The sequence below is a fragment of the Lynx canadensis genome, chromosome B4 (genome assembly GCF_007474595.2).
Source record: "Lynx canadensis isolate LIC74 chromosome B4, mLynCan4.pri.v2, whole genome shotgun sequence".
In the NCBI taxonomy this organism is placed as follows: Eukaryota; Metazoa; Chordata; class Mammalia; order Carnivora; family Felidae; genus Lynx; species Lynx canadensis.
Window position 1 is genome coordinate 100458260 of NC_044309.1, and position 24624 is coordinate 100482883.

The 24624-nt window shown below is 38.2% G+C and overlaps 1 protein-coding gene across 2 annotated transcripts in view; it reads left to right on the forward strand.

Moving 5' to 3' along the window:
* The first annotated feature begins 581 nt into the window (after positions 1-581).
* The window catches only part of NAV3 (neuron navigator 3), a 596222-nt gene continuing 572179 nt past the window's right edge, over positions 582-24624 (forward strand). For both annotated transcript variants that reach the window (XM_030323286.1, XM_030323287.1), the window contains exon 1: positions 582-978. In XM_030323286.1, coding sequence (XP_030179146.1) covers positions 907-978 — 72 coding nt within the window. In that variant the 5' untranslated portion in view covers positions 582-906. The remainder of the gene's footprint in view (positions 979-24624) is intronic.

Here is a 24624-nt window from a genome sequence, read left to right on the forward strand (position 1 = left end):
CTCTAAAATAAAAAACTTAAAAAATTAAAAAAAAGAATGGGTTTGGGTTCAAAGTTATCTGAATTCTAATTCTAGTCCTGTTACTACTTACTAGACTTAAAAAATTTGCTTACCATCTCAGTCTCCTCATCTTAAAATAGAGTAATAATAACAACTTTATAAATTCATTTTGAAATTTAAGTTATTTATGAGAACTGTCAGTCTAACATCATGTCTAAGTATATTGGGCTCGTTTTAAATTCTTTAGTTCTGTGAATACTGAAATTAATGAGTGGATCCATGGAGCATATACGCATGTTTGATGAGTGTATATGTATTCCCTATTGACTTTTAGCTTTGATGTGCTGTGAATCCCTACTTTTAATATTCTGCTTTGAGTCAGGTTGTAATTGGTATTTTAAAGGCCAGAGGGGTAAAGAATAATGCCTTTCACCAGCTATTGCTTTTATGTGAAATATAATCCATGCCTACATTGTTTTTCTAAATTGCACATTTTAGGTAATTTTTCATTAATTATACTGTAAATGACGGGGGTGAGAATTAACTGTGTACTTTTTTTTTAATCACAGGTTAAGGGGAACTGTGTAATTATTTATTAAAATGGAAAACTGTGAAGAAAGAAAAAGATAGCAGTTGGAGTTAAAATTCCTGGATGAATATTTTGCTTTTTGAGACATCAACATTTAAAAACGATATGCTGATTTGGAAAGTCCTGGGAGTACATTGCAAAATTCATCTTTTCCATTCAATAAATGGACTTTTTAATCACTCCTTGGAGTTGAGGAAGTTCGGAGACAGTGTGTGATGGGAAATGTGGCATGCCGGTGTTTTCCTGGTGATTGCATCTTGGATTAGGTTGCTGCCTATTTGAAGAGATTCCATTTTGAAAAGCAAGAACCCACTGTGATGGATGTCTCTTCAGAGATGAGCAGACATGGGAAGAATCCAGTGAGTCACAAGCTAGAAGATCAGAAGAAGGTAATGCAATACATTTCTTTTTGCTTGGTCCTTTTTGTTTATGCTTAGCGAGAATTTTCTGAATTGCAAATGAATGTGGTTTAGGAGATAAAATAACATACTATTTCATGGAAATAAATCCCTCCATATAGCCATGTATAGCTTTGGGTCTGGATCTCATTACCAGTTGGTGGTTTTGTTTCTGAAATCTTCTGAATTCATCCATCCAATAGGTTGGCAAAGGATTCTGTGGTGTTCTCTCACTCTTGACTGTGTTCTAGTGACCTGCTGGCCTGACCTCGTGGAACAGTTTTCTGAGATCCAGGATTAGGTATGAGTCATGGGGCATTGCTAGAGTAATGGAGCAAGTTAGAGCGCTCCTAAAAGAGAACACCTGCCTTGCTGCCAATAGAAGGTGTAGTTGGCATTTGAAATTCTCCGATTTCATGTCCTTGGGGCACATCAACTTAAGCCTTCTCATTTTTACAGCCGGCCTGGAAAGAGAGTCATGAGGAAGCTGTGAGCTTTGGTGTGACTCTTCATGTGTGATATCAAAGGAACTAATGGAAAATATCAAAATAGTGCTGTGCTAGTATTTATTTTTAAATGGGGTTAGAGAGGTTCTGGGTGAGAAGCTGGGAATTCAATGCTGAGGTTTGCACTTAAGCCTCATTTTTCTACCTTCTTAGAAATTCTTACCTGCTAAACTGCTGTGCTATGGTGAGAATCATCCAGAGAGTACTTACTAGAAGGGTCAAAGATGGTACCAGGAGAGAAATCCCACTCTTAATAAAATATATTATCTTTTGTGGTGCTTTCATTGATTCCATTAGTATAGGAGAGGTGTGTGGGGACCCAGTGGCTAAGTCACAAAATCAAGGAATAATGAGATAATAGAAAGGATATTTTTAGTTACACCTGGATCTAAGGGCATGATTAAAGTTTGTGTTTACATCTGTCTTAGAAATTTGTTGACTAGTCCTTTTGTACTCCCAGGAGACAACTAGCTCTTTTGCAGTTTTGGAGGTAGGAAGTTTCGAAGAGGCCATGTAGACAATAGCTTGTTAATTTGTTCTGACGTTTTGACGAGTGCCACCAGAAGAGGGGCTACAGTGATTGCTGTGCATCAATCCGGGCAGAAATGGATGGATTATTTATGCCCAACTGGTTCTTTCATTGGGTTTACCTGCAGTATAAGTAAGTCTTGGAAATACTAAGTAGCATAAAATCCAAGATGCCTAGAGTCAATTTCGACTTCAATGTGGATATAAATTTCTGCACAAATAAGTGTGTTACCAGGAATGTTGTTGGTGTTTCAATTGGTCAGCATTTTTTTCTTCCGCTGATACTAAGGGTGTTATTCCAAATAGATGGCAAGATTAGTTTCCATCTAAACCACGCTCTGAAATTTCTTAACTACGGAGGGGCTGTTTTATCATTTTCTCTATCTATAATTTTTATTTATTTAAAAATTTTTTTCAACGTTAAAATTTTTTTTCAACGTTTGCAGAGAGTGCAAGCGGGAGAGGGGCAGAGAAAGAGGGAGGCACGGCATACGCAGGCTCCAGGTGCTCTGAGCTGTGGGCACAGAGCCCAACGCGGAGCTCGAACTCAGGAACTGTGAGATCATGAACTGAGCCGAAGTCGGACGCTCAGTTGACTGAGCCACCCAGGCGCCCCTCTATCTACATTTTTTTTTAATGTCCTTAACTATGATGGGTAATTTGCTTACTGTATTAGATTGGTTAAGAGGGAAGCAAGTAATAGGTAAGCGGTTAATAATACAGAAATCTGACTTTTGGAGGAAGTCCTGCTTTTCTGGCGGGAAAGAAAAGCACCCCTGCAGGTGCTATCATTTTCTTTCCTGAATAAGAGATTCTTTCTGCAAACACAGAAGGGATTGCAAGCTGAAGAATGGAATGAATTCTTCAAGTAATTCTGAAAATTCCTTGTATGAAACTTTAAACAATGGTCTCTAATGAGGCTTAGTTTCCCAGGCCAGTTCACAAAGGACTGTTCAGCTCATAAATAATAGTAATAGAGTTTAGGCAAACTATGGAGAGCCATGGCTCTGTGGGAAAATTAAAAAGACCAGTGTGGTAGTGTGGGACAAGAGGATCCCCATTCAACTGTAGCCTTCTAGTCGGTAGGGAGATGGGAGGAGGCATGAACATTTTCAGTGAGCATTATCAAGACAGAAAATGGGATACTAATGATTTCCTGGGTGTCCGATTTGTGTGAGCATTCACACTGAGTCAGCTAGAAATTCAGATGTTGATCGATTAATTGATAAGGACTTAAGATTCAGATTGAAGTGTCAGCAGGAATCCCTAGTCTCAATGACAGTTTTTTGAGTTTACATTGAGGAGAAAAATGAAACGTAACATCATAAATCTTCGTAGACTAAACTCTGGGCACAGCCCTGCCACCACACAATTGCCAACAGAGATTATAAAATCATTCATGCAATTACTTCGAGTGTTTGTAGTCCTTTGTGATGAATTAATTTAACAGGCACAGCGTTTCACAACAGTGAAATAAAATACATTTATTCCAACTCGTGACTTAATCCAGAGGTGAAGCATCTTTTTGATACTACTGAAAAAATGTGTTCTTCTCACAGTGTTTGTGGCCTGCGGTAGATATTTAAAGCAAGACGCATGGAACTGACTTCAATATAGGCTCCTATTTTGAACACTGCCCCGCTGATTTTTTTGTTCAGTCTACAAATAACTCGTTAGATTTTTGTTCTTTTTTTTTTCTTTATTTATTTTGGGGGAGGACAGAAAGGGGGAGAGAGAATCCCAAGCAGGCTCCATGCTGTGAGTGCAGAACCCAATGTGGGACTTGATCTCATGAACTGCGAGATCCTGAACTGAGCTGAAATCAAGAGTCAGCCACTTAACCCACTGAGCTACCCAGGCACCCCATTAGCTTTTGTTCTTGATTTAAAATGTATGAATTTGTACTTAGTGTGCTCTACTTCCAAATAGAAACCGTTAGGATACTGGGCACATGAGTTTGTATGTGTGCGACTCTGGTGAGTAGGGAATGTCAGGGAAGAGGTAATTTATGGAGTGCTTACTATACCAGGAGCATGCTTGGTCCTTTCCAGTTCATGAAGAAAGTGTCTTTCTATAAAGATGAAAGGTGGTTTTACCTTTTCCGTCTCTCCTTAAGAAATTTGGTCCTGTAAAATTAATGACAAGTTCCTCAAAAATATATATACAATATATATGTATATAAAATATACAAAAATATAAATAAAATAAAATAATATATATACCATTATTCAAAATTAAAGCTTTCAAAATGTGTGTGACTCCTTAGGCTTCTTTAAAATAATGCCCCATCACCTGACTAAATCTGGAAAACAGATAAAGTTAAAAGGTATCATATCTACAAGTCCTATCTGAAGAACTCTTCATTATAATAAACCAGAGATGTGGATCTTATAGGAGCTGAGAATACTTCTAAGAATCTCAACTCAACCTGGATTAGTGTAGGGGTAGGTGGAATTCAATTCTCTTTTTTATTCCTGTGATTTTTATCAGTGGAATGGTCAGCGTTGGCCCATTATCCTGCACTTGGCATTCTCTTTTTGGAATGTCCCAGATGGGAAAATGATCCTGGCATCTCAAAGCTCCTGAATGCCTATAATGAGGTGTTTTATTTTTGAAAACTTGACCTTTTGACCCATGTTTGCTCCTTGTGCCAGTGAGTTCGGGATATTGCTTTCCACTAATTTTATTGCTTTGTGGGATTCTTTCTGCAGAAGCCCCTGGAACAGTGAAAGCCCAATAGGTACAAACGTCACTTCTATTTAATTAATTGTGAACTTGAACTGAAAAGCAGAGCTCAGTAGGTTTTACTGTCACTCAACTGCAGCAGTTTGCAGTTCAGACAGCCCTGGGACACTGCTTTATTGGTCCATGAATATTTTGTGTATTAAAACAAAGCATTTGTCATAGTCAACAGTTTGCTAGGTTGTGCTGAAAAGGGTAACAGGGACACACATTTTGAAATTATGGCAATGAAATGCAATAAATATTTAGTGACCTGTTGGAATAACTTTGTTTTTCTGTTCTCTGAAGCAGAAAGGGATGAAGAGTATTACTGAATATATGCAGAGATATTTACATTTATGGAAATGTCTAAGATTGATGTCATATGATTTTACTGCCTAAAATCATATCTTTTACATATTAGTCAGCATTATTTTCACAGTGCCTTGCAAAAAGCTCGAGATAAATTCTAACACATCATGTCTTCTTAAGAGATGGCAATTATTTCAAAAGTAACACAATCGAGTGTAGTGAATGGGAGTCTGAGATGTGGAAAGTCATGTAAAATGAGAGAAATGATTGTATTAATTAATAGAAAAGGGGATGCTGATATGGACAAAGCTTGCTATTTTAAGGGCAACTCCAGTGATGTGGACTTAAAATCAAGTTTAGATAGGGGTTAGAAAAAGCATCATCTGCAAGTGCCATTGAGGGCTTCATTAGTGTCTCTTCCCATAGACTAGTTTTGTTTGTTTTTCAGTTGACATCAAACCGAAAAGTGTGGTCCAGGTTCATAACTGCAGACAACTATGTTAGGCTACTCCAATAATTTTACTGAAAACCTTGCTCATAATGATTACCAGTGCTTTATAGAGCAAAAATAATTTATCAGTTTAAATGTAGCCTAATTTTTCATTTACTATTTTTCTTTTAGTGTGCTGATTGGGATTATCCTCACAGGTGTTGAGAACTACTTGAAATTGTTGATGTTGGAAGCTGATTAAAAATCTGTGTTCTTAAGAGAAAATGTGAAGATAAGTCACTAGAGAAGGCTTAGAATAGATCTAGGCATTTCATTCATTCTTTGATCTTCTTGAAGGATGGACTCATTACATGGTGCTTTATTTTTATAAATCTGCCTGACTTCTTTTTTGTTAGTATGTCTGAGATATGTTAAAAGGTCCGTAAGGGAGCACGAGGTTTCTGAAACAAAGTCACATCATTTATTAATTATCCAATGTGAAGCATGAATGCTAATGTGAATCGATTATCTGTGGGTTTCAACAAAATTGATGAGTCATCTGGTTGCTGATTAGCCAAATTTTTAATTTTTGAAATTCATTGAGCAGGTATTCGGCAATGATATTATATAAATCTGGAATCCATGTGGAGACACAAATATGAAGGCCACGTTCACAAAGAAACTAGTACTGGAATTGTGGCATTCTGCGATCCTGCCCCTAATTTCTGCCCCTGTTGTGTGTCTTAAAAAAGCTGCTGCAAACAGCTGTCTCCTAGCCACTTTACCTGGAGTTCTCTAAGAATGAATTAGATAAGGTGGGCTCTTTTTCTGCTGAGCAGTGATTCTAGAAACTTCTCTCTCAGATGTGAACATGGATAAAACTTCTTTTAAAGCTTCTTCTATCATAGCATAGGTGGTCCTCAAATAGACCTCTTCTGAAAGTTTATATGGCCACTTGCCTTTTTGGTCCTGACCACATACGTTTTCAGTGTAAACAGTATTTGTGCTAACAGGAAGAATTGGTAATAGATAAAAGTGAATATTGTATACCATGCTTAATGGTTCTACTCCTTGGTTCTAAACTAGACCATGTTCTGTTTCCTGATTGGTGAATTTTAGATGTCAACAGGTGTAATGACTGCATAATCTTCATAAGAATAAACAGATACAACAGGCCCAAGATGGATGAATGATACTTGAGTGGTGTGATACACATTTTGAGCATTTTGAAGGCAAAATTACATGTTAGTTGTTGTTTGGTTATTACTTGTCATTAATTATGTTCTCAATGATAATAATGATTACTAAGATATAAAGTTTAGTAAGTTTTAATTCCTGTTTATTCTTAAATACTTTTTTCTGTTTTGGTATTAACATGTGAATTCTGGCTTTTATCATTCCATAAAGGAATGACTGAAACTAATTTTTTCATCTAAAATATATTGGAAAAATGTGACCACATGCAATACAAAAAACTTGGAATACATCAATAGACTGACTTGCTCTTACCTTTCAATACATATATTATTATATTTTTATGTGTTTATATCTAGTGTGTGTGTATACATACACATACAACTTTTTAAAGCAGACATTATAATATTGTGTGGCCTGTTTTGAATGGCCAATCGTATCATTGTCAGTGTCTCTTTAAAATTATGTTCCTAAAAGGATTGAGACTTTCCTCCATTTGACCACATGAATAAATACTTTTGAACATAGCACAGTCATTTTATTTTTTAATTTAATTTTATTTTTTTAAAGTTTTTAATGTTTGTTGATTTTTAAATTTTTTTAACGTTTATTTATTTATTTAAAAAAATTTTTTAAACTTTTTTTTTTTTTTTTCAACGTTTTTATTTATTTTTGGGACAGAGAGAGACAGAGCATGAACGGGGGAGGGGCAGAGAGAGAGGGAGACACAGAATCGGAAACAGGCTCCAGGCTCTGAGCCATCAGCCCAGAGCCCGACGCGGGGCTCGAACTCACAGACCGCGAGATCGTGACCTGGCTGAAGTCGGACGCTTAACCGACTGCGCCACCCAGGCGCCCCAACATTTTAAACGTTTTTTTTATTTATTTTTGAGACAGGGAGAGACAGAGCATGAACAGGGGAGGGTCAGAGAGAGGGAGACACAGAATCTGAAACAGGCTCCAGGCTCTGTGCTGTCAGCACAGAGCCTGACGTAGGGCTCAAACTCACGGACCGCGAGATCATGACCTGAGCTGAAGTCAGACACTTAACTGACTGAGCCACTCAGGCGCCCCATGTTTGTTCATTTTTGAGAGACAGAGACAGAGCGTGAGTGGGAGAGGGGCAGAGAGAGGGGGAGGCACAGAATCTGAAGCAGGCCCCAGGCTCTGAGCTGTCAGCACAGAGCCCGACGCGGGGCTCGAACTCATGAAGTGTGAGATCATGTCCTGAGTTGAAGTCTGACTCTTAACAGACTGAGCCCCCCAAGCACCTCATAGCACAATCATTCTAAACCAATAGTTCACCTGTGTCCACTTGCCTCCTTCGAGGTTCCAGGTAATTATAAAAGGGTAGACTGAGAATTCTACAAAGCTTACCCTGAGGTAGCCACATGGACAAAAAAACCTATAAATGCACATAAAAATACCATTAAAAAGCGCTGAACATCAAAATCGGGGACGGGGGGGGGGGAAGACTTGCTCATTTCCATGGGTCAAAGATTTGAGATTAATCATGAAATCAGAGTACATGTTGGCACCAGAATGGAGTGGGAAGCAAGAACATGTGTAAGCAGAGAAGAGTCAGAGTGGGATGCCATGAGCTAGGAGTGGGATGATACGGGGAGTGCAATGACTTGTCTGGTTTGTGTCTTGTACAGCAGGCTACTTGCTGGTGAGCAGAGCCATCTGATTTAATAACACGAGGACAGGGTGGCAGCATTTTTTGTTTTTTTCCTACATGGGGACTGACCAGATGTCTCCCAGACATGATATTCAGTGAATACACAAATGCCTGGGACAAGAGTTACATGAAGCAAAGCAGATTTGATGATATGTTCTAAAAGCACCGGACATAAGAAATTCTGTCAGTTTTATATGCAAAGTTGGGCAACTTTTATGAGAAATAAGCAGAAAATCATCAAGTCTTCGAAGTATGTTCTGAGGAACAGTAACAGTATTCTAATCAGAAATGTATAAGAAATGCAGAGTCTCAGGCCCCACACCAGAATTACTGAATCAGAATGTGCATTTGAACAAGATATCCAGGTGGTTCATTAATGCACAGCAGTATTGGAGAAGCACTGCCCTAGAGATCATGCCTGAGAGCTTCTCAATGGGACTAAGCTTTTTTTTTTTTTTAATATATTGTGTTTATTTATTGTTAATTTGCATCCAAGTTAGTGAGCATATAGTGACACAACAATTTCAAGAGTAAATTCCTTAGTGCCCCTTACCCATTTAGCCCATCCCCTCTCCCCTCCCGTAACCCTCTGTTTGTTCTCCAGATTTATGAGTCTCTTCTGTTTTGTCCCCCTCCCTGGTTTTATGTTCTTATTGCTTCCCTTATGTTCATCTGTTTTCTATCTTGAAGTTCTCATATGAGTGAAGTCACATGATATTTGTCTTTCTCTAACTAATTTCGCTTAGCATAATACCCTCTAGTTCCATCCACGTAGTTGCAAATGGCAAGATTTCTTTTTTCTTTCTTTTTTTTGGTATCTCATTTTTCTTTCTTTTTTTTTTAATATATGAAATTTATTGTCAAATTGGTTTCCATACAACACCCAGTGATCATCCCAAAAGATGCCCTCTTCAATCCCCATCACCTACCCTCCCCTCCCTCCCACCCCCATCAGCCCTCAGTTTGTTCTCAGTTTTTAAGAGTCTCTTATGCTTTGGCTCTCTCCCACTCTAACCTCTCTCTTTTTTTTTTCCTTCCCCTCCCCCATGGGTTCCTGTTAAGTTTCTCAGGATCCACATAAGGGTGAAAACATGGTATCTGTCTTTCTCTCTATGGCTTATTTCATTTAGCATAACACTCTCCAGTTCCATCCACGTTGCTACAAAGGGCCAGATTTCATTCTTTCTCATTGCCACGTAGTACTCCTTTGTGTATATAAACCACAATTTCTTTATCCATTCATCAGTTGATGGACATTTAGGCTCTTTCCATAATTTGGCTATCGTTGAGAGTGCTGCTATAAACATTGGGGTACAAGTGCCCCTATGCATCAGTACTCCTGTATCCCTTGGGTAAATTCCTAGCAGTGCTATTGCTGGGTCATAGGGTAGGTCTATTTTTAATTTTTTGAGGAACCTCCACACTGTTTTCCAGAGCAGCTGCACCAGTTTGCATTCCCACCAACAGTGCAAGAGGGTTCCCGTTTCTCCACATCCTCTCCAGCATCTATAGTCTCCTGATTTGTTCATTTTGGCCACTCTGACTGGCGTGAGGTGATATCTGAGTGTGGTTTTGATTTGTATTTCCCTGATGAGGAGCGACGTTGAACATCTTTTCATGTGCCTGTTGGCCATCCGGATGTCTTCTTTAGAGAAGTGTCTATTCATGTTTTTTGCCCATTTCTTCACTGGATTATTTGATTAAGCTTTAGTTACCCACTGTTGGAGTAAGATGTCCTTTATTTTCTGTGTTCTGGTTCCTATCTCCCTTCCCAACTTCTCTCCCAGTATTTCCTGGCATCATCAGCTAAGTTAACTACTTGCACTTGAATCATTCTTTCAGGTTCTACTCTGGCAGAAGCCTAAACTAAGACATTCTGTATCTGGGGTTCTGGAACCAATACGGTGTATTTGTTTCCATCAGCTAGTGTTGGACTCTAAGTTAACACAGTTATTTGGAATTTAAATTTTTCAGGAATTCTTCTATCTCGTTTATTTATTCCTATTTTATTTTTGGATATCCTAAGTGCACACCCAGATAATGGTGGTGTGTTGGCCCTCACTTGTACAATATGGCTGGCCCTGACTTATAAACACTCAATTAACAGATGACCCACTCACAGGACAGCTGCTGCCACCTCCCACTGCCACCCCACTGTCAATGGCCTCTGCAGCACAAATTGTCCTAAGAAGTTGTTGAAGGAGCTGTGAGCTCCTTTCCCCATCTCTTGCCTTCTTCGACCTATTCACTAAAAACCAAAACACAATTATGAGACATTTACTGAATCTATTGTTTGGCGTGGGTTTTTATATGAAATCTTCCTATTCACTCCTCTTTTCCTTTAGGGTTCCTTGCTGGGGAAACTAAATATACACAAAACAATGTCTAAGTGGGAACAAAGAACTAGCTTTATGAAAAGAGCATGCATGTAAATGCTCCCAAACTCTCCTAAAAGTAGATCTTCTCTTAGATGCTATGGTGCTTCGGTTCCTGAAGCCAAATGTGGGTTTCCTACTACCCTCAAAACTTGGATCACTGCTCCAGTGAGCTGACCTGAAAATACTAACTATGTTAGTTGTGTGGATGAAGATGGACAGAGAACCTACCCAAAGAGGAGGATTGTGTAGGGGGGGTTTATCACAGATGAGCAATACGGTGGAAAAAAAGAAGTGATGATGCCCATGATCTTACCTTTAGTAGAAAGAAGCACTGCCCAATAATAAAACTTGGCCCAGTATTTCACTCGTGACCTCACCCATCAGGCTAGCAACGTCTTTGGGAGGATCTAGTAAAAAGTAGTGTAGTAAACAGTGAAAAGCAAAGGATCTAGAATAAGATGCCTGAATTTGATTTCTGGCACTTACTGAAATTACTCAACTCTGTCCTCTCCTAGTTTTCTCATTTGTGTTATTTTATAAAATGAGAATATTTAAAACAATTATATATAAAGCATTTGGAGCAATGCCTTGTACCTACAAAACACTCAATAATTGGTAGCTTTGGGGTGAACTAAAGAGTTGGGCATGGTTTATTTTCCTGTGCGCATAGGCCAGAATGTGAGTTAATGGGCACAAGTGTTCCTCCCTTCTCATCACTTGACTTCCTATGAAGTCCGGAAATGCTGGTCCTGAATGACTTCCTGGTTAGTTGTAATCACAGCAACTCATTTTAGACTTCTCTCTACCATCTGTGTTTAACAATTTAAGCACTTATAACATTAGGCTTCCCAAAAATGTGAAGGGCTTCTTTATTAGGGAGTGGGAACAAACTCTCCCTCCCTGCTCCCAAAAACACCGAAGTGGAACCAACCAATCCTGGATTATGCACTAGAGCTTAAGGTGGGTGGTGGATCTGAGCATTGTTTCTTGACTTATATTAAACTTGGTGTTAGTAGTTCATGTGAGTCCAAGGCTTAGTTTGCCTGTGTTCTGGAGAGAGTCTGAGGATAGTTGGTACCGAGGGAATTTCATCTGAAAGTATGGATATCAGGTTAACTACGTGTGACTAGAGTTCAACCCTAGAGCCAGTCAGAAAAGATGTCTGTGAGTTCAAAGGCTTTAATTTTCTTAGGATGACAAGTTTGATAAACCAAAATATTTTCTGGCCATGACATATTGATAAATACAGAGTTATCCTTAGCTCATGGTACATTTTAAATAAAAAAGTATTTTCTAAATCCTAAATATTTAGGATGAGTTTTGTTTCTGTTTTCAAGAGGATATAAAGAACATTGAACATGAGGAAAATTCTCAGTTGATGCAGGCTTTATTTCTTTCATTACCAATGTGAGATTGAGAGCGTAAAAATGTATATAAATTTTTTTTAATGTTTATTTATTTTTGAGACAGAGACAGAGCATGAACGGGGGAGGGTCAGAGAGAGGGAGACACAGAATCTGAAACAGGCTCCAGGCTCTGAGCTGTCAGCACAGAGCCTGACGCGGGGCTTGAACTCACCGCGAGATCATGACCTGAGCTGAAGTCGGCTGCTTAACCGACTGAGACACCCAGGCGCCCCGTAAAAATGTATGTAATGAAGATATGTGATGAAGCAAACATGGTAAAATGTTAACCATACATACCAACTAGTGGTATGTATAAAGGTGTTTACTGTAAAATTGTTTAAACTTTTCTGTATGTTTGAAGATACATATAAGACAACATGGGCAAATATATTAATAAGTGATGTTTGCCATCAAGGTATTAACATTCTAGTAGCATATGTATAGTTTCTGTGCTTTACTTCCTTGAGCTTGATTATCCTCGTCTGTGTAACTTGGGGATCAAGGGAGCTTAGAGGTTTTTAGAGGGAGACTAAGGACTGCTATTTTATTAGTCTTTCAGCTGCACTAGGTAGTTTTTCCAATTGGCCTGGGTCCTAAGCAGTGTTTCTTACATGATATATATAGGAAATGCACTCACAATTTTCTACAACTGACTTAAAACTCATTTAGAGGATCCATCCCCATATGTATTGATTTTCCTTGACTTAAAACTAAGTTCGATATATTCAATCATTTGTATGTTTCATAGACACGCACAGTTATTGTGCTTTAATTTGAATCTGGAGATGTCCATTCCAAGCATTAATACAGTAAAAATAAATACCTTTTTCTCATTTTTAGAATCATTCTTTATGACCAATTTTTCGTCTTTCATGGAATAAATGCTTTTTTTAATTCTTTTTTTAAATGTTTATTTTTGAGAGAGAGCACGAACAGGGGAGGGGCAGAGAGAGAGAGAGAGAGAGAGAGAGAGAGAGGAGACACAGAATCCAAATCCAAAGCAGGCTCCAGGCTCTGAGCTGTCAGCACAGAGCCTGATGCAGGGCTGGAACCTATGAACTGTGTGTTCATGTCCTGAGCCGAAGTCGGATCCTTAACTGACTGAGCCACGCAGGAGCCCCTGGAATAAATTATTCTTTATAAATGTTTCTTGACACATATTACAGCAGAGCATGTACTTGTTAAAAATCCATTGAAAATGTTCAATGTTACATTGCTTGTTTAGAAGCAATTTCTTATGAGCATTTTTACATAATGGTAAAGTGGTTCCTTAGTGCCTAATGGATATACTTTTTTTTTTTTAATTTTTTTTTTAACGTTTATTTACTTTTGAGACAGAGAGAGACAGAGCATGAATGGGGGAGGGTCAGAGAGAGAGAGGGAGACACAGAATCTGAAACAGGCTCCGGGCTCTGAGCTGTCAGCACAGAGCCCGATGTGGGGCTCGAACTCACGAACCGTGAGATCATGACCTGAGCCGAAGTCGGCCGTTTAACCGACTGAGCCACCCAAGCGCCCCCCAATGGATATACTTCTATAGTGTAGGTAGAAGGTTCTACATATTGCTTGCTATCTTCCAGGTTTTGATAACTCATCAGGTTTTGAGAAGTCATTGTTTCAGAGACAGAGATGGAGGTTAGTGGATTCAGGTTAGTAACGTTGCTCTTTGTTTTACTATATATTGCATTGTAGCATAATATTTTGTTTGATGATGGAAATTATCAAAGGATCAACCACAGATTTAAGAGATATTTTGCGATCTTCAGTGTGTATTTGTGTATTTATGGAGTGCCTACTAGTTCTCTGTGGTAGGCAACAGTAATACAATTTACTTGGTTAACTGCATTACTAATGAATGGATGTATCCATTTGTATCTATCACCTTCTCTTTGCATAAAAAAGTGGGTTAGGCTCCTAACTAATATCTGAATAGCAAACAATCTGTAGTTTGCAAAGAACTTTTACTTGTGTTTCTGTCCACCCTCGCAACTCAGTGGAATTGTAGGTCCAGTAATTTTATGTCCATTTTAGCAATGAACTTGTCTCAGATGAGAGAACTCACCGGTTGCATCTTTTTATTGTGCTCAGTGATTTATTTTTATTTTATTTTTTAAAGATTTTTAAAATGTTTATTTTTGAGAGAGAGAGAGAGAAAGCCAGCACAAGCCGGGGAGAGGCGGTGGTGGGGGGGGGGGAGGCAGAGGATCAGAATCAGGCTCTGTGCTGACAGCAGAGAGCCTAATGTGGGATTTGAACTCATGAACTGTGAGATCATGCCCTGAGCTGAAGTCGGACGCTTAACTGACTGAGCCACCCAGGTGCCTCAAAAACATGTAACTTATTAATAGGTTGTTAAAAATCTGTTTGAAAAATGTAAATCTATGAAGACTTTTTGTTTTCATGTTAAATTTTATTCTAGGTGGGTGTGAGTATGATACACTTTCTTTAAGCAGATGTTTTTCGAGAGCTACTCCCAAATGACTTTGAAAAGATGTGAAAAATGAGGGTCCAGATTTGGGAACTGCAGTTAACCTGGTTTAGTCACGTTAGACTTGTCACGTTTGGGAAGTTGCACTCAACGTTCTCCATCTATCTTATTAAAGGTGACTGATTTCATTAAGTCACATTAGGAAGCTTCATTTAATTGTTAGGAAAATATGTTGTAAGGGACACAGGTCATATTTAAATTTGATAGACTACATGGAGAAAAATTATTGCCAGTCTACACAGGTGGGGCCACACTCCCTCTCAGCTTCTCAGTTTTGCCAGCCCGTCAGCCACCAGCTAACCCACAAAGCTTGGCTACCTGGTCCCCTGGCTGTGCCAATGACACATGTGAGTACACGCAGGTATGTAAGCCACCGAGCTCTCCTGTAGTGAGGCAGGATGTTCTGTTGGACCACATTCACATTCAGAATCTGCTTACCAGGGTGGAAATGAATGGGAAGTGGGGTCTGTCCCAGACATACGCCTGCTAGCCATTGTAAGCCATATCTACATCATTTTTGAGAGAATATTAAAAAAAAAAGGTTATCTGCCCATCTTTGGATCTAACTTATAGTGTGTTTGATTTATCTGATGCAAAATGAAAATGAGAATAGTGTTTTATACAAACGGCCCTTCTGACTTTCTACTTTGATAAATATCTTTCAACAATGCTACAGTTATGACATTTTCCTAATGTTGTTGTTTTCACACATGCTAATGGCTCTAAGGTATTAATCCAAATGGGCACGTTTAGTTCTGAGGCAAGAATGTGACTGAAACTACATGAATTCACCTGAATACTTTCCACTTTTTGCTGCTGATAGTTAACTTTATACTTTATAGTTTTTATTAAAATTAGGTGTTTCCTCTGAAACTCTTACTGGCTGCTTGATTAAACAATATTGTTAGGTGCAATGTAGTAGTTTTACTTCATGCTGTCTCGGTAAGAAGGGCTTGTATCTTTTAACAGTTGCTGGTCTTGGCAAATTGTAATGCTTGCAAATAACAGATAAACAACACCTTGTATGTGCTTGTTATTCTCTAATTAACACTGGGAAAAGATTTAGGGTTAAACTTGAAAAACAACATAATGTCTTAATCTGCTTTGCTTTGTAAAATATTTTCATAGAATCATGAACCGATGCAGTGATTTCCACATTGCTTTGGGGGGAAAAGTACAAAATAACGTTAAATAAAAATGTGCTTTACGTTTCTGTAATACTTACCATTTTAGAAATGTCTTTCATATCCTTATCAGGTGCTAAATTCGTGTTCCAGCTAAATATACGATACTAAGAATATCCATGGGTATAGCCATAATTTTCTTTTTAGCACATCTAGATTTATCACTTACCTTCCTAATACCCTCCAGTGACCTTCTGGTGCATTTTGAGTACAGTCTGAACTCCTTAACATGGCCCATAGGGCGCTGCATAATATTTCCATTTTTCCCCCAAAGTCATCCTCTGCCACCTTTTCTCTCCCTCATTCTGTCCAAGGTGTGTTGGTGATCTGTCAGTAAGTTCTTTGAACAATCAAGGATTTTCTCACTTTCAGGCCTTGGCATTGACAGCTCTTTCTGCCTAAAGTACTCATTGCTCTATTTTTTGCGTGAATGACTTCTCATCATTCAGGCATAGGGTATTAATGTAATTTCCTCCAGAAAGTGCTTTCCCATCCACTCCATCACTGTGTTCTGTTGATTTTCTTTCTAGAAATCCTTTCAATGTTTCCTTCTTACCCACTTAATGGCTTGCTTGTTTATAATCTGCCTCTATTAGGTTAGGGACACTGTCTTGGTCAACATTGTGTGGGAAACCTTGCATGTGATACAAACTCAAGAACTGTTGCTGTGGAACAAAGAAGAAAAATCTATATGAGTACTTATCAAATTGGGGTGCAATTTTTGATAAAAGGCTAAAGAAGAAAGCTATGAATCCCTGTATTGCTCTCAGGCTAGTATATTGTTAAATAAGAAAATAGGAAAACTTTAACTCACGACAAGGGCTTTTGGGTTAGAGTAAATGCGTCTGAGTATTATCTGCCTAAACACCCTTGTGTCTTTATTTCTATGAAGGAAGACTGGAATTTTCAAAGCATGACTCTCTGTGCAGTTCCTTTATTTTCTACTAACTCTCTGAAGCCTTCCAGCTCTTGAAGATGAAAGAAATGGTAGGTTTAAAAGTTGAACAACTTTCATTCCAAATCATCTAGCTATTTGTTTATGAGTTAATCCACGATATTTTGTAAGCAAAAGAGATGACATCTTTAGGATTTAAAATTGCTGAAAACTAGTAATACAGGTACTTATGTGATATTTGGACAATCTCCAAGCAGTATCAAAAATTAAGGCTAACATTAGTTAATATTTAAGGTTTGATTGTTTTTACTCACAAACATAGGGTAAAAGGATAGTCAAATTTTATTTAAGTTTTGAAATGATTATAAATGCCCTTATCTATCATATTATCACAGACACTAGTTATCAACTTCTGAGTAGTATTCGAGAATTCTGATGGCACAGTTGAAAGTGGAGGAGGGTAGGGGCACTCCTCCTTACCCACCCAAGTAGAGATAAACCCCAGTCTCATCAGTCTATGGCTTTGTGTTTTACTGCCAGATGGTGCTGACAGGTGTTTCTTCATTGCCTAACTGGTAATGCCTGCCTATTGGTGGTTCAGGATGTTTTTTGACAGAATATGATCCTGCTTCCTAGGGCCAAGCTGGACTGTGCTTTTGCTACTGTAGCTGTAGTATTCAATGTTCCTCCTTTTCAGGTCACATTCAAACTCACCTCTCAGGTGTCAGCCAGCACCAGGACCCTGCATCAGATCTGTTTCCAGGGTCTTTCCTCTCTAGGCAGTTACCCGTAGACATCAGCTACCATTTTCCTTTCCTACCAACAAACACAATTTGCTTGATTATGCACTCTTTAGCTGGGTAGTTGGGTTCTAGTAGAACTTCCTTGGACCCTAGATGGAGTCGATTTCAATGACTCCAAGGTAATTTCCAGCAGTTCACTTGCTAAGTAAGAGAAAACACAAATATGAAAAACTAAATTAAAATACTCTTTAATTAGCCATGCTACTATATAAAGTACACAAGTTAATAGGTTTGTTGATTTACTTACCTCTGTAGTATTAAGCATGTCCATTCTCAAAACTTCCTGTAATATTATAATTTATATTGGCCACCAGCTCCTTGTACATGAAGTCTATTCTGTAAATTGTTATACTATCATTTGGCCAAAAGTATTAATATCTTTCCTTGAAGAAGGATTTTTATTTTCGGCAGTTAGGAGAGCACTTTCCTGGATAAGAAAATATAATTATCCCTTTTTATGCTTGTTTTATATGGTTAGTTTCTTTCCAGTATTCAAAAAGACTGGGAGTCCATTAGTGCACAGTTTTTTTTTTTTTTTTTTTCAGAGATAATGGGCTTTTCATACTCTTGTTTACAAACATAATTAAAAATAGGCTTTTGTGGAGAGGAACTTAATTCTAATAGAATGTTGATTAACTGAAGTGTTTAGTTTTTTCTAAAAGTCTCAGAGAGCACCTGATATAAATTTAGGATTATTCTAAGAGAAAGTAAAGTTAGAGCAGCTACTACAAAATAGAAACTAGAGCTTAAAAATTATTTGAATGCTCTGTCTGTGCTTGCTGGTGCAGTATCCACTAACCATTGTAACTATTACAATTTAAATTAATAAAATTAAATGAAGAATTCAGTTCTTCAGTTGCACTAGCCATATTTCAAGTGCTCAGTCATTGCTTGTGACTAGTGGCTACCCTACTACAAAGTATATTTACATAATTACAGAAAGTTCTGTTGAATATTTCTGCTGAAATACTGTCCTGGTTAGAATGTAACATAGAATAAGAAGTTAGGGGAATCCAAGAGTTAGACTTCTTGTCAGAGGAACAAGAGCAGTAATGGAGGCATTTTTTCTTCTTTTTAGTGCATAAAATTGGAATGGGAAGCCACTGTTGTTCCATGATAAAGGAACAAAGGGGTCAATAACCTTTTTGCTTGCCATAAATTTAGTAGAATAAAGTGTTTGCAAAGATCTTAAAAGTCAGACCAATTACCAAGTTTATCTTTGAACTGTTTATCTTGTTTATTTTTGCTTAGATGGATTGCTTCAAAGCACCTTACCTTAAGAAGCCATATACATTGAGCAATGAGTGGGATAACCAGTTTTGTATTCTATATAAAGAAAAAAATGTGAATTATCACAAGTTAGTATCCATAATAAATTATTTGACAGCAAACTTTCACTACTGAACCAACATGAAGACTTTCCAAAAATGCTTTCCATGACCCTGGGGGGGAATTGAATATGGTTTCAAATCTTAGGACATGATAAGGTTGTCAGGCAACAAATTAGCATCCAGGCAAAAGTACTGAGGTCAAAAAGAATCTTAAAGTACTTGCAAAAATACATGCATAGTAGTCTTTATCATTTTAGCAAATGATTTAACATCATGATTGTGTCCATTTATATTGTAGTTCAATCGGCCATATATATTTTATTGTGTTCTTGCCAAAAGATAAGATCAACAGAGCCATATGTTTCCTAAGCTCCTCTTGGACAGAAATTTTACTAAAACCGGACCAAGTAAAATATTACCTAGTCAGCTAAGGGCATCATTAGTTAAATTTGTGTTTCAGGCAGTGTTGTTCCAAAATAGGTATTATCAATAAAAGAAAAAAATATGATTTAACACACCATTGTTTTCTGTTTGATGAGAAAAACAAAATTAAGTAAATTTGATACTTAAAAAATTTTTCCAAATTTTATAAATTAAAAAAAAATGTCTATTTTTAATTTTTTTTTTTACATTTATTTACTTTTGAGACAGAGAGAGACAGAGCATGAATGAGGGGAGGGTCAGAGAGAGAGGGAGACACAGAATCAGAAGCAGGCTCCCAGTTCTGAGCTGTCAGCATAGAGCCCGACGCGGGGCTCGAACCCACTGACCGCGAGATCACGACCTGAGCCGAAGTTGGATGCTTAACCGACTGAGCCACCCAGGTGCCCCTAATGTTTACTTATTTTTGAGAGAGAGAGAGAGAGAGAGAGAGAGAGAGAGAGATAGCGCAAGCAGGGGAGGGGCAGAGAGAGAGAGAGGGAGGCATAGAATCCAAAGCTGGCTCCAGGCTCTGAGCTGTCAGCACAGAGCCCGACGCTGGACTGGAAGTGATAAATTGTGAGATCATGAGTGAGCCGAAGTCGGACGCTTAACCAACTGAGCCACCCAGGCGCGCCCCTCCAAATTTTAAATCCCTCCTCGTCTCAATGTCTGGAGAGCCAACTATAACAAATTCCAAATTTTAGATCCCTTTTGGAATGGAGTTGTAGTTGGCTCTCTGGACACTAAGCAGAAGAGGTGGGAATTGGGCTACAAGTTAGAATTGCGTACGACAAAGTAAAGCTTCAAGGTGATTGGTAGGAGCAAGCTAAAGACACTGTCCATGTGGGGGATACTCCAGCGCTTTAAGGTAAACAGCCCAACATCCAGGAATCTGAGTGGCTCAAGGTGGTATAGGAGCATCAAGCCCCATCAAAATCAAGTAGCCCAGGTTACCAGGAGGCTGGAGATAAAATATCTAAAAACTGAAAGAAAGATTGCTTTAGGAAGAAACTTTTTATAATTTTTCCCCTGTAGAAAGGTGTTAGTGGCATGAAATAGTAGGAAAAACATCGGCCTTGACAAGAGGCTGATGATAGTTCAAATCCTGGCTCTCTCAGCAGATCTGTGAATTTAGTTCAGTGAGTTAACCGTAGTGAGATTCAACTTTCTTCATCTGTAAAAATGGGTTTGTAATGTTAGTTCCCCTTTCCAGAACATAGCCTGCTTAGAGACTACTAGTCAGCAAGCATCATCTTCAATAAGGAAAATGTGGATGCTCTTTTTAAATCACTTATATTATCTTTATTGTATAGATGACAAAAGTGACATTAGGAGTTCCAACAAATACATTGAATATCCTCATAGAAAAAAGAAATCTGCAAAAGTATACTTTCTTAAAATTTGCAAATAATATTTCTCCATGCTTGGATCAATAGAGTATTTGAGTGTGTGTGGTATGGGGGTGTTTACTGTATTGTCCAGAAAGTACATTTTATAGATATCATACATACTTCACAGACACATACACATACATACACTCTGTAGTTGTCCAGTTGGGAATATCTGAAAATGACAGGTAAATTTATAATCAGAGAAATATCATATGTTACAAAACTCTGCTCCCTTAAGATATAAAAGTATTAACTTATATGGGGGTCGTAGTTCAAACGAAAATGAAAATTACACTCTTCTTGAAGTCATGTGCCGGTGTTCTCATGGTGAGAACTTAATTTTGTTCCTATTTTTTGGACTCTTGTGACTCTTAGTTGAGTAGTGTATAGGGTGTTGAGGGATTGCTGCTGCTCAAGTCCCATAATTATGGAAGAGGATAATTGTCCACAGGTCACTGAGAAGAGCCACAAAACCCTGTCCCTGACAAAGAGGTCAGTGGACTTTGGAGAATAGAGTTTTGACATAGTTGATGAGTTTGAAGTTTACCATCAACACATATAAAGTCCTTCGCTGAAGACTTACCCAGTTTATTTTTTTTACACAGAAACTGTATGAAGAACCACGATAGAGGACATCTTAAACTGACCCTGAATTTAGTCATCTACTACGTATGTTTTACAAAGAATAGAGGTTAAGGCACAGGCTTTGGAGTCTGACAGGCCGAGCGTGAACACTGGTTATGCTCTTTCCTAGCTGCATCAAACTGATCAGGTGGCTTAATCTCTTCATGCTTCCGGGTCCTCATCTACAAAATAGGGACAGTAATAGCCTTTCTTCAAATGGTTGCTGAGGACATTCAGAGAGATAATTCACATAAACTTGGAAAAAGACTAAGCATTTAGTAAAGATTAGATTTATTGGCTACTATAATTCCTGAGTGATACAAGATTAAAACAATCTTAAAGCTCTATGGAGAAGAAAACATTAACTATAGGGCAGTTATTGGAATTACCAGAAGAGGTTGTGTACCCAAATCTGCATCTGGCATTTTAGGTCAACTGATGGCAGGACCTGCAAAACTGGAGGACAGGACCATGGGTGTTTCGACAGTGATAGGGTAAGCTCCTGGCCTTTTGCTTGGGACCTCCATGATTAAGATGAGAAGACCCAACAATAGATTCCTCGGCAGGAGGAATGAAGTTAAGACCTCACACTTGTGGTTTTAATTATTCACATCCGTGTGCTCATTTATGGAGATTGATCATCAAGGTTTTATATATAGAAGCTTAGATGGAATTTGTGAATAGACAGATTTTGCAGTGATTAACAACCTGTTGTAGAGTCCTACAGATCTGGATGTGAGTGTCAAGATTACTGCATCTTTTCCATGTGGTCGCAGCTCCTTTAGCCTCAGTTTATTCATCTGGAAGAGGGGGGCTTAGTAATATCCACCTCGTTAGGTGGTTGTGATAATAAGGGTGACAGGCCATGTAAGTCCCGTTGTATGATGCTCGCTGCTCATTTAAATCACTGTCTTCTTAACAAAGTCCCTCAGTGAATTATTTTCTATTTGAAACCTTATTTCTTAAAAGGAAAGTGGTTATTAATTTAGAAATCTGTTACTTTCATCCATCTCAAGCACTTTGGAAGATATTTGTCTATTTTATTAACTCTTGTGGACAATGGGATAAGTGTTATCCACCAGATTTCCTCTGTAGGTTTTTAGGATTATTTCCTGTGGGAAACTTTACAGCATGGGAAATACTTGTGATGTTCCTTCTTTAATTATTTTGTGCCAACTCCGAAGTTGAAGATATTCCAGGAAGATGTATAAAATATGTAGTCAATAGTACTAAACTCTACACAGATGGAAGAAGCTGATGCTTAGAGAATTACTAACTTTTTGAAGCAGCCAGTGTAGATAAATTGAGTGATCAGGAAGCCTTATACATAACAATTTGATTAGTCATATTCAAATGTGTCAGTTGATTTCAAAACCATTTAAACATATAGCAAATTATTCTAGGTTTGCCTATCTAAAACTGAGTGCACCAGGAGGAAATCCTATATAAAAATATATTATTTAAATATAAAATAAAAAATATATTTAAAAATATATATGTGAGCTTGGATTTATGTGTGTGTGTTATATGTCTATTTCTATATGTATGTGTGTGTTTGTATGTATTAAAATGTATTCATATGTGTATAAACACAGCATCATACTTGATATTAATACTAATAAGAAAGTCTCCCCAATTTTTAGTAACATAAAAGGAATGTTACACATTTCTGAGATGTTTTGTGAATTATATACATTTTTCATTCTGTGGGAGCATGTCTTCTGAAATAAGATTCAGTGGTAGATTGCTGTGTTGTTGTTAGAAACTAGACATTCTGGGCCTCTTGTTGGGCAGGCTCTGCAGGTGCTTTGCATGGTGTCTGGCTCTAAAACCAGCTTTGGATCCTGCCTAGCTCATTGGGCTTTCCTCCCAGGTTTTCTGATCAGAAAACTGAAGGCCAGCTGCTGCCTGTCATTAGGAAGCTTAGTGAAAGTCAACATGGGACTGGAGGCTGGCTGGGGGCAGATGGGGCACTGTCCACACTCTGACTGAAGGTCACCCAGAGAAAGACTTTCTAATGCTGCCTAGGACTTGCTGCATAATGTGTCTGCTCTAAAGCAGCCCCAGAGAGGTAATAGATCATTTTCAGAATGTTCTGTTGTTGTAGATAGATGTTATATCTGGAGAATTTTGAACAAGGTTTGGAGTGAGAGAGTGGTCACTCTTTGATCTCATGTAAATATTATTATAGCTGAATCAACAGATTCCTTTTGTGTTACTCTAAAATTTTAATTGAAGTATCTCCCTATCCTTCCCCTTTCTCACCATGCCCACCCAATGTCTTTTGTAATATAGCCTTAAGGGCTGATTTATTTTCTGACCTTCCTTAATGAAGATAATCAGATTTTGCCCTGGAGCCTAACAGTTGTTCTAGTCTTTGGTCTGATATCTTGATTGGTGCTAGGACATATGTTGTGCTTATTTACAAATGCTAAATTGCTACACTTTTCTAAATTCCTCTAAATATTTTGGCTGAGTGATTTCCTCTGGCAGTTGATTAGCCAGGTTGCCCATACACTGGGTATTGTGAATTTCTTCTCCTTTTATCAGACTATTTTATACAGTGTTATGTGTTGTGTAGCAAAGCCTATTGAATGAAAAGAAAATGCTGACATTTGAATGGAAATCCCAGAGGGCTCTGGAAATGCCAGAGGAATTCTACAAATACCCTTTCTCAGTGGCCTACACAATTGGGATCTAATTCTTCCTGGGTAGCAGATGGAGGTGGTAAAAACTGAGCTTCTAAATGGCCTGAGTCTCTGAGTTAAAGGGGTTGGTGCGGTGCCATGCAAACAGCCCCGCTTTTTTCCAGCCTGCAAAGAGGATGGAAGCCAGCATTCAGACAAGACTGAGCCTCTGAGAGAAAAGAGAAACCCAAATCGCCCTTGGGTGTCTAGAAATGATTATAGTTTTAAAAGTAATGGATCTGTTGAAAAGGAATGCCAGTGTTACACCAATGCTATTAACACTCATTACTCTGTGGAGTATGCATGTGTGTATATTTTTATCCCTTAGGTTTTAAACAGTAGAAAGCTGATTATATTTTATTCTAACACATTAACTTCTCTCTCTCAATCTGTCTCTCTCCCCCTTTCCCTTGCCTTCCCTTCCCTCTTTCCTAATCTCTTCCCCATCTCTCTTTTCCCCTCTCTTTCTCTCTCCCAAAAAGCCAAAAGGTATTTTTGTATGTGTGATTTTTTTTTTTTTTTTTTGGCGGGGAGGGAGTATTTGGGGCAGGAGGAATAGAAATTAGGCATTTATAGCTTGTTTAAATTGTCTAATGTCTTAATGCTCTTTTCTCAATATTTTACCTTCTCTGTAACGACACATGATTCTTCTACC